The 22,580-nt window shown below is 39.6% G+C and overlaps 1 protein-coding gene and 1 pseudogene across 1 annotated transcript in view; one reads left to right on the top strand and one right to left on the bottom strand.

Moving 5' to 3' along the window:
* The window catches only part of LOC100444727 (cytochrome P450 4Z1), a 49,755-nt gene that overhangs the window by 4,495 nt on the left and 22,680 nt on the right, over positions 1-22,580 (top strand). The window contains exons 3-6 of the mRNA XM_024237248.2: positions 9,760-9,804; positions 11,471-11,598; positions 13,731-13,855; positions 13,935-14,089. Coding sequence (XP_024093016.2) covers positions 9,760-9,804; positions 11,471-11,598; positions 13,731-13,855; positions 13,935-14,089 — 453 coding nt within the window. The remainder of the gene's footprint in view (positions 1-9,759; positions 9,805-11,470; positions 11,599-13,730; positions 13,856-13,934; positions 14,090-22,580) is intronic.
* Positions 2,553-4,914, bottom strand: LOC103889179 (tubulin alpha-1C chain-like; annotated as a pseudogene).

The raw sequence follows: 22,580 nt of genomic DNA, 5'->3' as shown, positions 1-22,580 counted from the left end.
TAATTTTTTATATGGTATAAAGTCTGCATTTGCTTATAGATGGATAGATGGATAGAGAGATAGATAGATAGATAGATAGATAGATAGATAGATAGATAGATAGAGCCAAACAACTTTTTATGCATAAGTTTTGTCTGAGTTAATAAAGGTTAAAAAATAGTGACTTTCTATTTCTTCTCCATGTTTCAGGTTTCCCTATCTATAATGAGGAACTTTCCTCCTCTCCCCAGCCCCATCTGCCTTTCTCTCACTGTCTCACTTTCTGTCTCTCTGTTTCTCTGTCTTTCTCTCTGTCTTTCTGCATATCAGTATGGATTCATGGATTGTTAAGAAATCAGTGTATTGAATTTCATTATCATCATTATCTTTTTCGATGGCCAAATTGTCCCAGATATGGAGAAGGAGACAAAGCAAGAGAAGAGGCTGGTAGACATGGGCCCAGTCATTCAGAACTTTGTAGGCTGAGGGATGGTGAGCATCAAAGGAGAGAAGTACTGTGAATATCTGTGTGTTTTAAAACATCACTCAGACAGCTGTGTGATGAATGGCTGGAGGGAATCAAGGCTGGAGACAAGGAATCAACCTTATCCTGCTGCACTGTCCAAGGGACAGATGATGGAGGCCTGGGCAAAGGTAGAGGGGTAGAGATGGAAATAATTCTATGAATTCAAGAGATATTAATAAACATACCAATATTTTTGACATGGGGGTGTCAAGCTGTCAAGCAGTCCCTAAGCTGCTTAGCTGGTTCACTGCACATTCATAAATTCAATCAGCAAAAAGCCAGCGGGCCTGAATGGATTTAGACTGTTTATTACTAATGGCATAATAGGTATCATGAGCTTCACATTAACATCAGCTCCACTATCTCCCTAAGTCCCATAGGGGCAATGCAGAGCAACTCAGGTTAGTACTGTGCACACCAGGGTCTGTACTACATTTGAGGAATTCTGACACTACAAGATCCTGACCATATATAGTGGCTATTGCCAAAAATGCTCTTCCTCACCCCTAGAAATAGGCATTGTCTTTTATGTGTGTGTGGCAAAATACACATAAGTTTTGCCATTTAACCGTTTTAAAGATCCAATTCAGGGACACTAAGTATATTCACAATGCTATCCACCTATCATCTCTGTGTAGTTCCAGAATTTTTCATCACTTCAAACAGAAACCTCATACCCATTTTAAGCAGTTATTCCCCATTCCTCCCTGGCCCCAGTCACTGGCAACTACTAATCTGCATTTTTGTCTCTATGAATTTACTTTTTCTGGATTTTTCATATAAATGGAATCACACAATATGTGACCCTTTGCGTTTTGCTTTTTTCACTTAGCATAATGTTTTCAAGATTCATACATTTTGTAGCATTGTTTCTTTTCATGAATTATATTCTACTGTGTGAATATACCACATTTTGTTTATCCATTCATCTGTTAATAGACCTTTGAATTGTTTCAACTTTTGGCTATTATGAATAATGCTGATTTCATAAAAATGAAAAGCTTTTGTGTGTCAAGGGCCACTAAAAGCAACCTGTGCCTCCGGGTTCAAGTGATTCTCCTGCCTCAGTCTCCCAGGTAGCTGGGACTACAGGCATGCACTACCAGGCCTGACTAATTTTGTATTTTTAGTAGAGATGGGGTTTCACCATGTTGGCCAGGCTGGTCTCAAACTACTGACAAGTAATCCACCTGCCTCAGCCTCCCAAAGTGCTGAGTTTACTGCATGAGCCAACGCACCAGGCCAAGACCAATTTTATTTTAATTTGCATTTCTCAGATGACTGAATATCATCTTATTATTTGCTGGCTCATTGATACTGAATATCATCTTATTTGTTTGCTGGCCCATTGTTTATCTTTGGAGATGTCTATTCAAGTCCTTTGCCCATGATTAATTGGGCTGTCTTTTTATTGTCCAGTTGTAATAGTTTTTAAATATATATAGTACACAAGTTTTTTAAATCAGATATATGATTTGCAAACATATTCTATTATTCTGTGGTTTGCCTTTTTACCCTTTTAATGGCCCTTGATACACAAAGGCTTTTCATTTTTATGAAATCTAACATCTTTATTTTTCCTTTTGAGGCCTGTGCTTTTCCTATCATTTTAAAGAAACCATTGCCCAGTCCAAATTCAAGAAGCCCCTCCCCTAATTTTTCTTCTAAGAGTTTTATAGTTTTGACTCATATATATAGTTCTTTAGTCCTTTTTTGGGGTGAAAGAAGCCTAAAGTAGGGGCATTTGTTTATTTATTTATTTATCTTTTATTTTAGATCCAAGAGGTACATGTGCAGGCTTGTTACCTGGGTATACTGCATGATACTGTGAAGTTTGGGGTATAAATGATGCCATCACCCAGGTACTGAACATAGTACCCAACAATTAGTTTTTCAATCCTTGCCCCCTTTCCTTCCTCCCCCAGCGCAGTAGTCCAGAGTGTCTATTGTTGCCATGAGTACCCAATGTCTAACTCCTACTTATAAGTGAGATCATGCAGTATTTGGTTTTCTGTTCCTACATTAATTCACTTAGGATAATGTCCTGCACCTGTTTCCATGTTGCTGCAATGATGTGATTTCATTGGTTTTTTTTTTTCTTTGGTACATTTTTAGTTAATTTTTGTATATAGTGTGAGATAAAAGTACACTTAATTATTGTGCCCATAGGTATTTAATTTTCCCAGCACCATTTGTTGAAGAGACCATCCTCCCCATTAAATCGTATTTGCATCCTTGTTGAAAATGAATTGGCAACAGATGTATGGGTTTATTTTTGGACTCTGATATCTACACTTAATGCCAGTACCACTTACCTCCACTGTGAACATTGACTCTATTGAGGGGTGTTGTAGAGGATTCTCTGATCCATTTCCAAGCAATCTACTCTCCCTACATGGCAAATTTTTTCTGATCCTTCCATCACATTGACTTACCCCAAACCCCTAGGACTACCACTTAACTGTAAACATACCATGGGTTGGGGATGGAGAGGTGGTTTGCTTACAATTGACTTAACGCCAGTGCTGCGCAGAGGTGGGTGTTCACAATAGATGCTTTGCCCACTAATGATGCCTGTCCTCTGGGAATGGCCAGTGCCAGGTGGAGGCTCTGGCAAATGGACACCAGTTCTCCATCTGGTCCCTACTGTGGGAATTCCATGGAATTGCAGAGCTGCTTCTTGGCCATGGCAAGATGTGTGTAGGATTCCCCCACTGGGCTTTCCTCAACTGCCTGTTGGCATATAAGGCTGGCCTTCGCCTCACTCTCCCAGCTACCTAGATGGCTCACTCAGTTATAAAATGCCTCCACACCTCTCTTCGTGCTTCTGAAAAATTTCAAGCAGCCTGTGGCTCTCTCATGTCACACGGCACTCTGCCAGAATCACCACCTTTGCATCCTTGTTGAAAATGAATTGGCAACAGATGTATGGGTTTATTTTTGGACTCTGATATCTACACTTAATGGCAGTACCACATTGTTTTGGTGACTATAGCTTTGCAGTAAGTTTGAAATCAAGATGTATGAGTTCCCTAGCTTTGGCAGGCTTATCATACATCAGGTCAAACTTGTGGTCCAGGCAAGCCCAGGCCTCAGCAACTGCTGTGGTATTGCTCAGCATGCACACAGCTCTCTATAACTTGACCAGGTCTCCACCAGGTACCTCATTGGGGGGCTGGTAATTAATACCAACCTTAAAGCCAATGGGATGCCAATCCACAAACTGGATGGTAGGCTTGGTCTTGATGGTGGTGATGGCAGCATTGACATATTTGGGGACTATGTCCCCATGGTATAACAGGCAGCAAGCCATGTATTTACCATGGCAAGAGTCACATTTCACTATCTGGTTGGCTGGCTAAAAGCAAGCACTGGTGATCTCTGCTACAGCAAGCTGTTCATGATAGGCTTTCTCAGCAGAGATGATGGGGGAATATGTGGCCAGAGGAAAGTGGATGCAAAGACAGGGCACCATTTTGGTCTAGACTTCTGTCAGATTAACTTTCAGGGCTCCATCAAATCTGAGGGAAGAAATGATGGAGGACAAAATCTGGCTAATAAGGCAGTTAAGGCTAGTATAGGTTGGGCATTCAACATTGAGGTTTCTCCACAGATGTCATAGATGGCCTCATTGTCTACCATGAAGGCACAATCAGAGTGGTATGGGAGATGAAGATAGAGTTATACAACTATAGCTGTGGAAATATGGGGGGTTGGGTATGTGGAGAACTCCAACTTGGACTTCTTGACATAATCAACAGAAAGAACATTCCACCAGCAGAGAAGTGAACCCAGAACAAGTCCCCTCACCAAAGCAGTAAAAAACCAAGAAGTTCTGAAGACCTGTGCACTAGTCAACCAGCTTGCAAATTCAGTCCAAGATGAGATCAATATAATCCCCTTGGCTATGCAATAGTGCCCTCAAGTATAGTTATAGGCAGCATCTTCCTTGCTTGTGATGAGCTGCCCAGGGTGGAAGAGCTGGCAGTAGGTGCCAGTGTGAACTTTGTCAATGACTCTGGGTTCAACATCTACAAACACTGACCTAGTCACATGGTTGGCAGCACCTGTCTCACTGAAGAAGGTATTGAAGGAGTCATTTCCTCCCACAATAGTCTTGTCTCTTGGCCTTGCCATCAGGCTAGAGGCCATGTTGCAGGCAGTAGAGATCCTAGCAGGAACTGCCAATCTGGACATCAGCCTAGCCAACGTGGAGATGCACTGACATATGACAGGGACTTGTAAGGTTCTGCAAGGCTGAAGGAGGTGAAGGGACAGCAACAAGGATCTCCCACTAACAGACTACCACGGAGTCCAAGGGAGTAGTCCATAGTATCCTCTTATAATCCTTTTATTATCTGTAATAATAAGTTAATAGTAATGTTCCCACTTTCATTTCTGATTGTAGTAACTTGATTATCTCACTTTTCTTCATAGTTAATCTAATTAAAGTTTTGTCAATTTTGTTAATCTTCTCAAAGAAATAACTTTTTGTTTGTTAATTTTTTTCTATTGTTTTTCCTGTTTTTATTTTATTTATGTCAGCTCTAATCTTTATCATCTCCTTCCTTCAGTAGCTTTGGGTTTCATTTGCCCTTCTTTTTCCAGTTCATTAAAGTGTACAGTTAGGTTATTGATTTAAGGACTTTATTTTTTAATGAAGACATTTAAGCTATAAAAATCTCATTAAGCACTGCTTTTGCTGAATCCCATAACACTGGGTATGTTGTTTTTATTTTCCTTTGCCTCATAATATCTTCTAATGTCTTCTATGATTTATTCCTTGTCCCTTTGGTTGTTTAAGAATGTCTTGTTTAATATTCATGTTTTGTGAATTTTCCCATTTCACTTCTGATATTGATTTCTAGTTTTATTCTATGGAGAGGTATTTTTGTATGATTTCAATCTTTTTAAATTTATTGAGACTTTTTTGTGACTTACCATGTGATCTATGCTAAAGAATGAACCATGTGTACTTGAGAAGAACATGTAATCTGCTGTTATTAGGTGGAGCTTTTAGAACATGTCTGTTTGGCATAATTATAGTGCTGTTCAAGTTCTCTATTTCCTTATTAATTTTTTGTATCATTGTTCTGTCCATTATTGAAAGCGATGTAGTGAATTCTCCAATTATAATTTTAGAACTGTCTATTTCTCCCTTCAATGCTGTCAGCTTTTGCCTCATATACTGTGGGGTTCTATTGTTAGGTATATATTTATATATTATAACTGTTATATCTTCTTGATGGATTGACCCCTTAACAATATATAATGTCTTTCTTTGTGTCACAATATTTTAAAGTATAGTTAACTGATAATCACCCAGCTCTCTTTTCTTACTGTTTGCATAGAATACCTTTTCTACCGTTTTACTTTTAACCTCTTTGTTTCTTCAGATCTAAAGTGAGTCTCTTGTAAGCAGCATATTAATGCATCCCATTTTTTTTAGTCCATTCTGCCAGTCTCTGCCTTTTAATTGAAGTTTAATCCATTTACATTTAAAATAATTACTGATAAGGAAGGACTTATTTCTAACATTTCACTGTTTTTTATATGTCTTTTTTTTTTTTTTAGAGATAGGGTCCTGCTCTGTCACCTAGGGTAGGGTGCAGTGGTGTCATCATAGCTCACTGCATCCTCTAGCTCCTAGGCTCAAGTAATCCTTCCACTTCAGCCTCCTGAGCAGTTGGAACTATAGGCCTGCACCACTATCCCTGGCTAATTTTTTCTTTTGTATAGACAAGGGTCTCACTATGTTGTCCAGGCTGGTCTCAAACTCCTGGCTTCAAACAATGCTTCCCCCTCAGTCTCCCAAAGTGCTGAGACTACAGGTGTGACTCACTGTGCTCAGCCTGTCATATATATTTTATGTTCCTCACTTCCTCCATTACTGCCTACTTTGGTGTTTAATTGATTTTTGGTTTTTGTATGGTAACATTTTTATGTTACTCTTCTCATTTCCTTTTCTGTGTATTTTCAGTTATTTTCGTAGTGATTAACATGGGATTAAAATTAATATCTTAAAGCTATATCAATTTGGTTTGAATTAATACAAATTTATCTCAATAGTATCCAAAAATTCTGCTCCTATACATCTCCATCTCTATATATTGTTATTGTCACAGATTGCATCTTTATACATTGTGTGCCCATAACATACATTTATAACTATGGTTTTATGCATGTGTATGTATACAATGTAAGCAAAAAGAGGAGTTAAAAACTAAAGATACAATAATACTGACTTTTATGTTTACCTATGTATACCCTTACCAGTGTTCATTTTTTTTACATGGCTCTGAGTTACTGCTTAGTGATCTTTCATTCCAGCCTGAAAGGCCCTCTTTAACATTTCTTCTGGAGTAGTTCTATTAGAAACAAACTCTCTCAGATTTTGTTTATCAGGGAATGTCATAATTTCTCTTTCATTCTTGAAGGATCATTTTGCTAAATATATAATTCCTAGTTGGCTTTTCTTCCTTTCAGCACTTCGAATATATCATCTCACTGCCTTCTGAACTCCATGGTTTCTGATTAGAAATAGGCTGTTAATTTTATTGAAGATCTCTCATATGTGATGAGTCACCTTCTGTCTTGCTGCTTTCCAGATTTTCTCTTTGTCTTTGGCTTTCAGCAAATTGATTCTAATGTGTCTCAGGGTGAATCTCTTTGAGTTTATCCTGCTTGTTGTTCATTGAGCTTCTTTTTCTGTAGATTCATGTCTTTCCTCAAATTTTGGAAATTTTCAACCATTATTTCTTCAACTTAGTTTTCTCTCTTTGCTCTTCTGAGACTCCAATTATGCATATGTTAGTATGCTTGATGCTGTCCCACAGGTCTCTTAGGACCATTCATTTTTTCATTCTGTTTTCTATTTCTGCTCCTCAGATTCAACAATCTCAATTGACCTATCTCCAACTTTGCTAATTTTTTCTCTGTCTGCTCAAATCAACTGTTGAAACCTTATGAACTTTTTATTTTGGTTACTGTATACTCCAGTTCTAGAACTTTATTTGTTTCTGTTTACAACTAATGTCTTTGTTAATATTCTCTATTTGTTCATACATGAGTGTTTTGGTTTTGTTTCATCTTTGGCCATGGTTTATTGTAGGTCTTTGAGCATATTGAAGACAGTTGATTTAAAGTTGTCTAGTAAGTCCAACATCTATGCTTCCTCAATAACAGTTTCTTTTCATTTCTTTTTGCTGTCCATAGGCCATACTTCCTTGTTTCTTTTACATGATCTGTAATTTTTTTGTTTAAAACTGAACATTTTAAATGTTATGTAAGAAAAAAAGGAATAAAAGAAAAAAGGTAGAAAAGAAAATAAAAATACTCTTCAGGTCTTTCCTGGTTGGTTCTGTGTTGGGGCACACCTTTAATATTTAATCAGGGCATTTACAAGTTTGCCTTAGCTTTCTCTTTCTTCTTACGCTTTGTGTAAGGACTAGTCAAAGTTGAAAGCCTGTGGTCTTATCAGGTCTTTTCCAAGCATGCATCCTACCCTGGGTATGTGTAGGTTCCCTGTTATATGTGAGAACTTTTTCAAGCATTGATTCCAAAATAAAATTCTCATTCCCAGCTTTTCCGTCTAGATTTTGGTGTGTTTATTATTGCCTCAATTGTTCTTTTTTGTCCCAGGAAGCAGTGCTAGTTCTTTTGCCTCTAAATGTTTTTGAGGAACACTTCCCTGCCCTGAGAGAATTCTGAGTTAGGTAAAACACAGGAAAGCCCCTGTCCTTCAGGAAACCCACACAGAAGTCAAAAGAAACAAAATTCCTTGAGAACAAGGACCACTCTTCTTTCTCTAGGATCCAGGAATCAGAACCCACTGAGAATGCAGGCTGCCATCTTCAAGATTGCCATGGTACTAGAGAGGGATGTGGGGCAAGGCTAAATTGCAATGCCACCAATCTTTTCTATCCTTTTTCAGTGGCCTTTCTTCTGATTAAGTGTGCACTTCGTTACTGTAAACAATTAACTGTCTTCCAGAAATCTGCTAAAGTTGACTATAACAGTTTTTGCCAGATAATTTTTTTTTTTGCTTTGGGAAGGGATGGCCCTGGACAGTTCCTAATCCACCATTTTTGCTGATGTCACTCCTAGCCATTATTTTTTAGGACCCTGGAATGTCTAGAGTAGAAAGGCTCATGCTTATTAGCCTTAAATGTAGACATACATACATTCTTTCCAAAATAGTTTTGGAAACATCCTAAACAATTCTATCAATCTCTCTTACCCATTTCTGAAGAAATGCCAGAATTATCTTCCAACAAGTAGATTAGGAGGATGAGAAAGTGGAATTAGTTAAGAAGGGGGTCCCAACTTTTGGTAGGGAAAATAGGGGATACAGTTGTGCCTTTAAGTGGATAGAGGAAGAGGAGGCTATCTGGTAGTGAAGGGATAGATCAGGTTTGGATTTGCTGGGGTCCTGAAGTGTCTGTGTGGTACACAAAGGGAAATGTCTAGAGGGCAGTGGTTTTATATTGAAGTCTATGGACAGAGAGAGAGAGACAGAGAGAGAATACACTAGGGACTTAGAGAGTGAATGCCATAAGATATCTTCTTACCCTTAGAACTCAAGGTATTTTACAGGTTCATTTCACCTGGACTTTTGCAGAAAGTGAATCTCATGTTAACAATCCTCTCTTTTCCTAGATGTTCATATGTTTTCTCCCCCATTTTTATTTCCCTGTCTTTATCCCACATAAAGATGTTGATGGAATGAATAAAGGACACTAATTCTTGTTTTCCCAAAACTGTGAAACCAAGGTTATGTCCCTTACCTTTTCTTCTGATTCATTTATATACATCTTTCTCAAGCAAATCCAACCAGGGTAAAATCTACAATTTATCTCAAAGTCATGTTCCTGTGTCTAGCTTTACATGTCTATGTGAAAAGGAACTGGAGCTTTAAAATGTTGTCAGAGTTCCCCAACAAAAACAAATGTATTTTTTCAACTTATGTTGAAAGAAAATTATACTCTGAAAATTATACAAGGAAATTATACTCTGTTTTCCACTGCTATTGACCTAGCAGCACCAAGTGCTGTGGAGAAAGAATAACAAGTTCTCCTTCTAGTTCTGTGGCTTCCCTGGGACTCTTGGGACTGAAGAACTAGCCTCCAACCACCTTGCACACTAGCTATTTGTGTTACCCACAAGGAATATGGAAACATACAAAAATTTGCTCTCATTTTAACTCGTGATTTTCACCTAATGCCATCTTTTGCCTCCTTTGTTCTGTTTTACAGATCCCAAAAGCGCTGTTAGCCACAAAATCCTTGAATCCTGGGTTGGTATGTATATTAGTCCAATCTCATGCTGCTATAAAGACATACCTAAGACTGGGTAACTTATAATGAAAAGAGGTTTAACTGACTCATGGTTCTATTGGCTGTACAGGCTTCTGCTTCTTGGGAGGCTGCAGGAAACTTACAGTTGCGGTGGAAGGCAAAGGAAAAGCAGGCACACTTTCACGTGGCCACCAGGAGTAGGGGTGGAGTGTTACACACTTTTAAATAAGCAGATCTAGGGAGAATTCTATCACAAGAACAGTAAGGGGAAAATCCACCCCATGACTCAGTCACCTTCTACCAGGCCTCTCCTCCAACATTGAGGACTACAATTTTACATAAGATTCAGGTGGAGGCACAGAGCCAAACCATATCAGTATGTGTGTCTGATCCTTTCTCATCTGAGCCTGGTGGAGGTGGAGGTGGGGGGAGAAATTACTTTCCTGATAGACACTAAATGCTCCTGTCTCCCTCACCTTACCACAACCTACACTCACTTTTGCTTCAGAAACCTGAGCTCAATCTTGCCTTGTCCTTCATAGCTTCTCCTCTTATTTTACCTGTTTGGGACTGGTCCTTTATTTCTGGTGTAACTAGGGGTAGGGGTGGAGGAATAAGAAGGGGCCTGGGGGTTGTATGCTCTCCTCCTCACACCAACTGATGTCACTATCCCAGGTAGTCCCCACTTGAGGATCACGGAAAGAGAAGGAGAGTCCCTCAGCCTGCTAACATGGACCTTATTGAGAATGGTGACCTGGAAGAGGTTGCCATTGTGAAAGTTGCTTAAGATCATTCTCTCTCCTTTTCCCTCCACACTTCCCCTCCCTTTTCTGGGCAACCTGCCTGTGCAGCTAAGCAAGTTCACACCAGAAGATTCAGGGTCTGGGTAGTAGCCCCAGATTCCTGGATCAAATGTGCATGGGCACCTTCTCTCCCTCTCCTTAGATTTTCCACCCTACGGAGAATTTAAAATATTATTCACCACAAATTTCATTATCAGTTTTCCACAATCTAATTGCCCCTGGAAAATCTTGCTCTTGAGGATCCCTTTGAAAGAATCCACTCTCATAAACTAAGTCTTTTATGAACTCAGTGGAGATCTCAAACCCACTTGTCCAGCAGGAATGATAAAGAAAATCCCCTTTAGTCCTCCCTCATTGATCCTCAGCCTGAAGAGAAGCACAAACGTGATGGAAAGAAAGCAGCACCTCTGCTTCAGTCTGGAACTTTGTGCCAGTCTAAGGCAGTATTTCTCATAGTGTGGACCTGAACTAGCTGGGACCCTTGTCATAACTCAGAAGTCCTTGATTCTACTTCAACACCTAGGAATTATTGGCTCTGAAGGATTAAGCCAAGGAATCTGCCTCTAGCAATCACCTCGGGTAATTCTCACCCACCCTAAATTTGAACTCTGATCAAGAGGCTGATGAATCTGACCATCAAATAGGATAGGATGGACCTTTTTTTTGAGTTCATTGTATAAACAAATTTCCTGATTTGGACTTAATTCCCAAAGGGTGAGGTCTACTCCTGCTCATTCACACTTTCAAAGCTCTGTCCACTCTAGCTTCTCTCCAGTGTCATAGATAGGGAGTTGCTCCCTGCTTGCCTAGTCTTTCTTCACTTACTTGGCCTGTGATAGAAACAGTTGCCCCTCTCATTTCATAAGGTCGAGGACTTGTGACCCTGGATGGTTCTAAATGGAAAAAGCACCGCCAGATTGTGAAACCTGGCTTCAACATCAGCATTCTGAAAATATTCATCACCATGATGTCTGAGAGTGTTCGGATGATGCTGGTAAGAGGAGAAGAGAGCATTCCTACCTGGCCTCCAAAGTGAGGTGCTGCCAGCCATATGGCGTGGGAGACTCTGAGTTCCCTCAGAACCGTGTTCACAGCAGCTTATATGGGGTTATTTGATGTTTAGACCATGACCATCATCATCAGGGCAAGGACTCTGTCTTGTATACCCAACACTTCTCACAGGGATGGACTCAGGGTAGGTGCTCAATGAGAAGTAGCTGAATGAATGAGTGAGTGAGCCTAGTAGACTCACTACATTTGGAGAACACAAGGCAGAAGAGCAAAGACACCCATAGGAGTAGCCATGCCAACATAGAGAAGTGTATCATGTTCAGGAGGCCAAGTTAGGAGAGACTTCCTAAGAAAGATGACAGGAGCTGAGTCTTGGAGAATGGGCAGGATTTCTAGAGATGGGGACTCAGAGAAAAGACAGCCTTGTGGTCAAGGAGAAAAGGGAGCTTTAGCTTTGGCTGAGGCAGAAGAGGGTGCAGAGATTTCACAAGACAATCTAGAACCCATAGAGAAGACACAGTTGTATGTCTCCACACCTGTCCTCTTGGAGTTTGGATGGCAAAGACATGCCAGGTGGTTTTGAGCACACCTAAGGTCTGATTCAGGGGTCCTGAATGAGGTGACTGTGACAACTCAAAGACTAAGTTTCTAAGATCCCAGGCATGGAGTAAAGCAATTCTACACACAGGATCTCAATCCTAGTCACAAAGACTTCTTAATGATACAGGGGCTCATAGACATGGGTTCCCCTAAACACATCACATTGGATTCATACTGGTCCCATATTTTCCAGTGTGCCATGCTGTTATCCTTTATGACCCTCGTCACCATGCCCACATCCCACTCCAAAATAAAAATCAAAGCAAAATATATAAATACAGTGACTGCAAATACTTTTTAAGCACTTACTATGCATCAGGCTTATTATATCCTTTTATACTACTACAGTCTTACAGTTTTGCTGTATTATCTCCATTTTGCTAGGAAGGATATTGAGATGCAGAGATTAAGCAGTTTGTTCAAGGTCACAAGGCAGGCCAGGTACAGTGGCTCATGCCTGTAATCCCAGCACTTTGGGAGGCCAAGGTGGGTGGATGGCTTGAGCCCAGGAGTTCAAGACCAGCCACCCCATCTCTACTAAAAATACGAGATCATAAGGCAGATTAGAGGAAGAGTTGTGTTCAAACTCAAGCCTCCTTGAGCTGGAAAAGTGAACCCTGAACTGATGCACCTCTCTTGAGTCTAAGGCTCCTTCCTGATGATGCCCCCTTCAGCCCGCTCCAACCAGTGCCTCTCCTTGCAATGCCCTTACCCACATCCAAACAGATACCACCCCCATTATCACCTACCTCTTGCTCTTTCTCTACTCTTCTTGGCTCCATGACAATTGCAATCTTTCAGAACATCTGATTTTAGTAACGTGTTTGGAAAAAAGCTTTCAGATTGAATTAATTAATTAATTCACATTACAGAGTTAATAACAGCTTAACAGTGTATAAATATTTATATTGAAATGGAGAACTTCATCTCAATAAACATTTGGCTTTTGACAAAGTGAAATTTTCTGGGATATTGGCAGGTATGTCCAAGGGGGTAAATACATCTGGATTCTACTGTATAGCTGAGGGTTTTCTGTCTTGACTCTTAAGACAAACTCTTTGAGAACAAGAACTATCTCTAATTCCTCTCTAAATTCTCAATGGATCTGGGAAAAAACTTGTCAAGTACTAAATATTTTTAGGGATCTTTTCCTAGAATCAAAAACCTCTATTTATGCTCTCTACAGATGTTTTTGAATTCTTATTTTTTATTCCATGTTTTGTCAGCTTAGTTTTTCCATGATAAAAGTCATATAAATTGTACTAATGAAACTTGAAAAAGAGAAAAAAAAGCTATTTCCCCACCCTTACAAAGTCACAAATAGCATCTAAGGCACAGTATCATTTTCAGTACTGACAAGGTGTTTTATTTTATATGGTTGTCATAATAAGGCAAATTCATTTTGTACACTTTATATTTTCAAACCCCAGCAAGCTCTAAAAGGGACATAAAATAACTTAGAAATTGGGAAAAGATGGGCCTATGTATGATCATGATATTCATCTCCTGCCCCAGAACAAATGGGAGGAACACATTGCCCAAAACCCATGTCTGGAGCTCTTTCAACATGTCTCCCTGATGACACTGGACAGCATCATGAAGTGTGCCTTCAGCCACCAGGGCAGCATCCAGTTGGACAGGTCAGTGACAAAAGGAAGGTACTTGTTCACCGATAACTGTGTCACCCACTAACATGTTGTTCCATCTTCCCTATTCCAGTACCCTGGACTCATACCTGAAAGCAGTGTTCACCCTTAGCAAAATCTCCAACCAGCGCATGAACAATTTTCTACATCACAACGACCTGGTTTTCAAATTCAGCTCTCAAGGCCAAATCTTTTCTAAATGTAACCAAGAACTTCATCAGTTCACAGGTTAGTCTTGGGATTTACAAGGCCAGAGTCCACTATGAGACATCTCATTGTCTGAGACATAGACTCTGGCTATGGCTGCTTCTACTATGGACATATGGCATGGGCATCATTCAGAAACGCTAATTTGTACCTCTTAAATGAATGTGCTACATAAATCCTAGGTAGAGGGTGTTATATATTTATATATATCTGCATTTTAATGTTTGGAGTTAGAACTAATACAATAAGCAAAACATCTGTCTATTTTGCTTCATTTCTTATGGAGCAGCTTCAGATGTGAAGAAAAGTAAAAGTGAAAGGAAGTACATTTCTGTAGGAAGACAGAGAAGGACATCTGAGCAAGCACTGAACATGAGTGGGTACTGCCTACTATGCACAGTTCATCAAACAACACAGCACACCACTGAGTATTCTTTTTGCATGGGTTTTTGGGGACTTAGGACATAGATAACTTTGAGGGACCATAAATCTACCTATGACAATAGCCATTTACAATTGGAATATATTTCTGATTTATCATTTTATCTTGATAAAATCGGCCTCTTTTTCTCTAATAATGCTTCTAGTCTTAAGATCTACTCTATCTGATACTAGTATGACCTCTGCTTTCCTTTGGTTAGTATTTTGATAGTATATTATTCCATACTCTTTTTTTTCCATTTCTGTGCCCTTATATTTGTGGTTTATGTCTTTTTTTCTTTTTCTTTTGCTTTTTTTATTATTATACTTTAAGTTCTAGGATACATGTGCACAACGTGCAAGTTTGTTACATATGTATACATGTGCCATGTTGATGTGTTGCACCCATTAACTTGTCATTTACATTAGGTATATCTCCTAATGCTATCCCTCCCCACTCCCCCCACCCCACGACAGGCCCCAGTGTGTGATGTTCCCCTTCCTGTGTCCAAGTGTTCTTATTGTTCAATTCCCACCTATGAGTGAGAACATGTGGTGTTTGGTTTTTTGTCCTTGTGACAGTTTGCTGAGAATGATGGCTTCCAGCTTCATCCATGTCCCTGCAAAGGACATGAACTCATCCTTTTTTATGGCTGCATAGTATTCCATGGTGTATATGTGCCACATTTTCTTAATCCAGTCTATCATTGTTGGACATTTGGGTTGGTTCCAAGTCTTTGCTATTGTAAATAGTGCCACAGTAAACACACGTGTGCATGTGTCTTTATAGCAGCATGATTTATAATCCTTTGGGTATATACCCAGTAATGGGATGGCTGGGTCAAATGGTATTTCCAGTTCTAGATCCTTGAGGAATCACCACACTGACTTCCACAATGGATGAACTAGTTTACAGTCCCATCAACAGTGTAGAAGTGTTCCTATTTCTCCACATCCTCTCCAGCACCTGTTGTTTCCTGACTTTTTACTGATCGCCATTCTAACTGGTGTGAGATGGTATCTCACTGTGGTTTTGATTTGCATTTCTCTGATGGCCAGTGATGATGAGCATTTTTTCATGTGTCTGTTGGCTGCATAAATGTCTTCTTTTGAGAAGTGTCTGTTCATATCCTTTGCCCACTTTTTGATGGGGTTGTTTGTTTTTTTCTTGTAAATTTGTTTGAGTTCTTTGTAGATTCTGGATATTAGCCCTTTGTCAGATGAGGAAATTGCAAAAATTTTCTCCCATTCTGTAGGTTGTCCATTCACTCTGATGGTAGTTTCTTTTGCTGTGCAGAAGCTCTTTAGTTTAATTAGATCCCATTTGTCAATTTTAGCTTTTGTTGCCATTGCTTTTGGTGTTTTAGACACGAAGCCCTTGCCCATGCCTATGTCCTGAATGGTATTGCCTGGGTTTTCTTCTAGGGTTTTTATGGTTTTAGGTCTAACATTTAAGTCTTTAATCCATCTTGAATTAATTTTTGTATAAGGTGTAAGGAAGGGATCCAGTTTCAGCTTTCTACATATGGCTAGCCAGTTTCCCCAGCACCATTTATTAAATAGGGAATCCTTTCTCCATTTCTTGTTTTCATCAGGTTTGTCAAAGATCAGATGGTTGTACATGTGTGGTATTATTTCTGAGGGCTCTGTTCTGTTCCATTGGTCTATATCTCTGTTTTGGTACCAGTACCATGCTGTTTTGGTTACTGTAGCCTTGTAGTATTGTTTGAAGTCAGGTAGCGTGATGCCTCCAGCTTTGTTCTTTTGGCTTACGATTGACTTGACAATGCGAGCTCTTTTTTGGTTCCATATGAACTTTAAAGTAGTTTTTTCCAATTCTGTGAAGAAAGTCATTGGTAGCTTGATGGGGATGGCATTGAATCTATAAATTACCTTGGGGAGTATGGCCATTTTCACTATATTGATTCTTCCTACCCATGAGCATGGAATGTTCTTCCATTTGTTTGTGTCCTCTTTTATTTCATTGAGCAGTGGTTTATAGTTCCCCTTTAAGAGGTCCTTCACGTCCCTTGTAAGTTGGATTCTTAGGTATTTTATCCTCTTTGAAGCAATTGTGAATGGGAGTTCACTCATGATTTGCTCTCTGTTTGTCTGTTATTGATGTATAAGAATGCTTGTGATTTTTGCACATTGATTTTGTATCCTGAGACTTTGCTGAAGTTGCTTATCAGCTTAAGGAGAGTTTGGGCTGAGACGATGGGGTTTTCTAAATATACAATAATGTCATCTGCAAACAGGGACAATTTGACATCCTCTTTTCCTAATTGAATGCCCTTTATTTCTTTCTCCTGCCTGATTGCCCTGGCCAGAACTTCCAACACTACATTGAATAGGAGTGGTGAGAGAGGGCATCCCTGTCTTGTGCCAGTTTTCAAATGGAACGCTTCCAGGTTTTGCCCATTCAGTATGATATTGGCTGTGGGTTTGTCATAAATAGCTCTTATTATTTGAGATATGTTCCTCCCATCAATACCTAATTTATTGAGAGTTTTTAGCATGAAGGGCTGTTGAATTTTTTCAAAGGCCTTTTCTGCATCTATTGAGATAATCATATGGTTTTTGTCGTTGGTTCTGTTTATATGCTAGATTACGTTTATTGATTTGCGTACGTTGAACCAGCCTTGCATCCCAGGGATGAAGCCCACTTGATCATAGTGGATAAGCTTTTTGATGTGCTGCTGGATTCAGTTTGCCAGTACTTTATTAAGGATTTTTGCATCAATGTTCATCAGGGATATTGGTCTAAAATTCTCTTTTTTTGTTGTGTCTCTGCCAGGCTCTGGTATCAGGATGATGCTGGCCTCATAAAATGAGTTAGGGAGGATTCCCTCTTTTTCTATTGATTGTAATAGTTTCAGAAGGAATGATACCAGCTCCTCCTTGTACCTCTGGTAGAATTCAGCTGTGAATCCATCTGGTCCTGGCCTTTTTTTGGTTGGTAGGCTATTAATTATTGCCTCAATTTCAATAGAGCCTGTTATTGGTCTATTCAGAGATTCAACTTCTTCCTGGTTTAGTCTTGGGAGGGTGTATGCTTCCAGTAATTTATCCATTTCTTCTAGATTTACTAGTTTATTTGCTTAGGTGTTTGTAGTATTCTCTGATGGTAGTTTGTATTTCTGTGGGATTGGTGGTGATATCGCTTTATCATTTTTTATTCATCTATTTGATTCTTCAATTGTGTCCATTTGATTCTCCAATATTTTTTGTTTTTTGTTTTTGTTTTTGTTTTTGTTTTGTTTTGTTTTGTTTTGATACGGGGTCCCACCTTATCACCCAGGCTGCAGTGTGGTGGCACTTTCTCGGCTCACTGCAGACTCAACCTCCTGGGTTCAAGTGATCCTCCTGCCTCAGCCCCCAAGCAGCTGGGACTACAGGTGTGTGCCACCACACCCGGCTAAATTTTGTGTTTTTTTACTAGAGGCAGGGTTTCACCATTTTGCCCAGGCTGGTTTCGAATTCCTGAGCTCAAGCAATTTGCCTGCGTCAGCCTCCCAAAGTGCTAGGATTACAGGCGTGAGCCACTGTGCTCAGCCAAGGTTTATTTCTCATATGCAGCATTTATTTAGATTTTGTTTATGTAGTCTGAAAATCTTTGTGCTTTGGTTAGAGCATTTAAACCACTTATATTTAATGTAATCACTAGAATATTTGGATTTCAACGTGCCATGTAACTATTTGTTTTCTATTTAACTGATTTTTATCCCTTCTTTTATTAATTGCTGGACCATTTTATCTTATTACTTTTCTGTTTTAGATCATAAGTTTAGTTTTCATGGGTATGCTAGAAATTACAACATGTAGTCTTTATTTAGTAGAATCTAACATATGTAATTACATTAAATACTTCCCTGAAAATGCGAGGATCTTACACCATTTGAACTTCTATTTGCTGCTTCTCATATTTTTAAATATTGTTGTGATGGGTTTTTTCAATAATTATTTTTTTTAAGTTCCGAGGTATATGTGCAGGATGTGCAGGCTACAGATAATAATTAGGCAAAATATTACAGCAATTAGAATTTTACAACCAGAATTCCACATTGTGGAAGTTATTCTCTAATGACAAGTCAAGGAGGAAATGCATGCTTTTCTCAAGAAAAATGTTACTTTTATGTTAATGTTTCTGGTAATACACAGCGACACCTAATGAAGGAAAACCAATATTGCAATCCATTGGTGTAACAGGTATCAAACTCAGTTATGGCCCCTAGGATCCCCATTAACAGTGATACTCTTAATATTCATATTCTAACCCTATATTTTAAACCTTCTTGTAAAATTTATTTCTTTTCACCTAGAAGCAATCAAACTCCAAACAGTGCTGCAGGCAGAACCACACATGAACAAGCTATTTTTTCGAGAACCCTTAGATCAACCTCAGGAGGAGGCCCAACTGCTGTTCTCCCACACAACACCCCTTTTTGGCAGGCATTAGCCAGAAAGAATTGTTGTCCAATGCCCCTTAACAGCAGTTAGGTTTGCTTAGAGAATAAGTTCAGGCTTAGGCCATTTTTATAAGTTGCAATATGATTGGGAGAAATAAGATATTGGATGGCTAAAATAACTTTGGCATTAATCTCACAATTCCTTTCCTTTAATTATTAATTTTTTCTGACTTTCATAGACCCTCTTACAACATACTTAAACTTTCTGACATGTCCTAAACATTCTTCCTTTAAACAACCAGTCATCTTTTTTAGGACAAGTATTTACCATACAAAATCCTTTCTTTTATAAAATCTTCTTCTTTATAACCTTCTCTTTATAGCTCAAAGTGCATTATATTACCAACCTTCAGTAAAAAGTCCTTTTAAACTTAATGATAGTAAAATTTTCATGCTTGTTTCTTATCCATAACTATTACTCCTGCCATAAGCAAAACAACCTTGACTAAATCTTTCCTGCAATTATTAATCCTGTTATAAGGATAATAATTAGGCAAAATATTACAGCAATTAGAATTTTACAACCAGAATTCCACATTGTGGGTGCTACAGTGTATAGTTCTTTTGCAAACAGTAGCATGACTATAACAATTCCCACAAGAGTGGCATAGTAAATAATTTCCATTTGAAATTTTACTTGCCAAGACATAACATTTCCCTTTGGGGATTTACAAAGTTACAAATGCGATTCTATGAATAATTAAAATCTCCCTGCAAATATGCATTAAAAAGAAGTCTTAGTATCTGGTGATGAGCTTTGAGAGGAAAGGTTAGAAATAATAAAAAGTATCTGATGAGGTAGGAGAGGGACTGAGTAAGATGAGTAGCCCTCACTCAGTTACTTATCTTTTATGATTTTCAGCTTAAGATCCTCTGTTTCTTCACATTGATATTTATGACATTCTTCTGAGCTGTCAGGGGTTGCTCCCTCAGCTCTTCAGGCTTTGACTTGAGTGTGATGTATCCAGGAGCTGATTCCTGTAACTTTTACTGCTGGGGGTGTTGAAAGACGAACAGTTTAGGGCCTTTTCCAGCTTGACTTAAGGAAGGAGACAGAGCTGACAGTTTTCACCAGTACCAAATTTCCTGGGTTAAATAAAGGTGATTCTATTTCTTGGGATTGGGTTCTTGCTAGTTGTGTTAATTTCTATTGGAAGTGAGCTAGAGAGTTTACATGCTTAACCAATTGAGAGGTTTCCTGCCTGAAACAGTCTCTGAGCACATTGATAAGCTTTTGTCCTTTCCCAAGTGAAAAGCTTGGCAAAGGATTTCAAGGACTTTCCATTGGCTGGAGGCTGGCAAATAGAGTTTGCCATCCTGACTGTAACCATTCTGAGAACTGAAAAGTACGCCCTTGAGAAGTGGCCTATTTTATTTCTGCAGGGGAATACTGGGGTTTAATTTCTCTTATGAAGCCTTTCTAAATTAGAAGGGGCTTGATGCATATTGATGCCCTGAGGCTTCCTTGCCTTTGATGTAGCTGCCTGATCAGCTAACCTATTTTCGTCGGCTACCTTATTTGTTCCCTTTTTATGTCCCCTACAATGCAACCCTCCTATTTCTCATGGAAGAAAAACTGAGGATAATAACCTGCTAATTTTGTGGTGATATTTTATAGGAGATCCATTGGTGGTTTTCCTTTTAAATGGCAGCATGAGCACGGAGAGCTAAGAGAGCATACTTGGAGTAGGTATAAATGTTAGCTACCTTTCCTTGCATAACTCAAGTGTTCTTGTAAGAGCTAGTAGCTCAGTCAATTAAGTGCTTGTGCCTGAGGAGAGACATTATTTAGAGTGACTACTGCTTATCCTGCCTTATGTACTTCTTGCTTTACTGGCTGTTTGTTAGCTAAGAGCTCCCCCTAGAGGACAGTGATAATGCCACATCATGTGGAGTGTAAACAGTTAAATTATTTCCTAGGGTTAACCTGGAGGCTTTCTTTTCACTGGTAGAGCTATTATGACAATGGTTTGGAAGCACGTGTCAACAATAGGTTCTTCTAACTGCAACTAAGGTTGAGAAAAATATTGGATTAGAGTTTTTCCTGAGATGTCCCTTCCGGTCACGCTATGGGAAGAGGGGAGGCCTGGAGTTAGAGGGGAGAAAGGAGACTGGCTCTAGTGTTTAGAAGGAGGTCTGCTTTCCTTCCTTTAATTTCCAGAATCACCCGGGGCTCCTGTGCTATAATAGCAGTTTGAGCCACTGGAGTTGGCGTTTGAGCCCCAGGACCCATCAGTCCTGCTGGACCATCTGCGAGAGTGGTCCTGAACCCAGTGACCTCCACCTCTGGGGGCACTTGCATCTCCAGTGATCTCCGCCACAGGCTGGACAGGGTCGAGCTGGCTTTGTCTTGCTGCCTGGGCATTCCTTCTTAAAATACCCTGCCCTGCCCTGCCCCACTGATAGAAACTAGCGGATGCAACTCAGGGATCCTGGACTTTGCAAGCCTGCAAAGCTGCTGCTACAGCCTCTCTCCTTCTCCTGAGCTTTGTCTTTCTTTTGGGCCTCCCCTGGTCCCTATTATAAAAGACCAAAGTGGCCACCTTCAGGAGGTTCTCTAAGGTGCTATCTGGTCCTATAGCTTGCTTCTGTACTTTCCTTCTAATATTGGGGTTCTAGTACAGCCTCTCTCAGCCTTTCTGTAAAGGCTACAGAATTCTTATCTGGCTTCTGGTCTATTATAGACAGTTTAGAGTAATTGAGAGGGTTGGTTCTGGTTTTCCATATGCCTTCTAAAATGCATATTAAAAAGTGCTTCCTTTTCCATTTATCTTCTCAGTTGTTGGGGTTCCAATTAGGAATGTTTACCAGAATTGCCTCTCTCCCAATTGGGAATGGTGTTTTTGCTATTTCTTCACTTTCCCCATCTGCTTTCTTCCTTTTTGGTGTATTATAGGAGATATATGGCTCATCTCCAACATTTTCTGCTGCTTGCAGAGCTGCCTGCTTTTTAGCTGCTGTGAGGGTCTGGTTTAGGAGCAGCATAACATCCCTCCATGGGAGGTGAAATATCTGAGTTAAATTTTGGAACCTCTAAATACCTATCAGGGTCATTAGAAAACTGGCCTAAGTCTCCATTTATTTGCCTAAGGTCCTATAATGAGAAGGGAACTTGAAGGGGCCCCAAATAAGGGGAATCCTCAGATGGTTTCCCTGGAGGTTACTTCTCTAATTTAGGGGAACTATTCTTTTTTGGACCTGCCTGATATGATTGTTAAGAGTTGGGTTGATCTTACAATGTTTGCAAGGGTTTAGTAAAAATGCCATGCACTTGTGCAAAAGAAAATGAGTTGCTTTTCTTTTTGAAGTCCTGAGGTTAAAGAAGTTCCAGTGTTTCAGAGTGCACTCCAGAGGGGTGCAAGCTGAAGATAACCTGTTACCCATCTAGAAAAAGATGTGAGAGTTCTTTTAGTCTCCTTCCTTTCCATATGACCCAGGGTGGAGGACAAGACAGGGGAGCATCCTTCTGGCTGTTTTCCCTCCCCAGTTCTTGGGTCCCGGCACCCTGTTAAATATGCCACCTATGGTCGAAGGCATGGTCCTCCAAGCTATGGAACCAGATGAACTAAGTGGTGCTTTACCCACACAACCTTAGCTTATCCACCTTGTGTCATTCCTCTTTT

This window comes from Pongo abelii, chromosome 1, assembly GCF_028885655.2.
Source record: "Pongo abelii isolate AG06213 chromosome 1, NHGRI_mPonAbe1-v2.0_pri, whole genome shotgun sequence".
In the NCBI taxonomy this organism is placed as follows: Eukaryota; Metazoa; Chordata; class Mammalia; order Primates; family Hominidae; genus Pongo; species Pongo abelii.
Note: the sequence above shows the minus strand (reverse complement) of the source record. Positions and strands in the feature narration are given on the sequence as shown.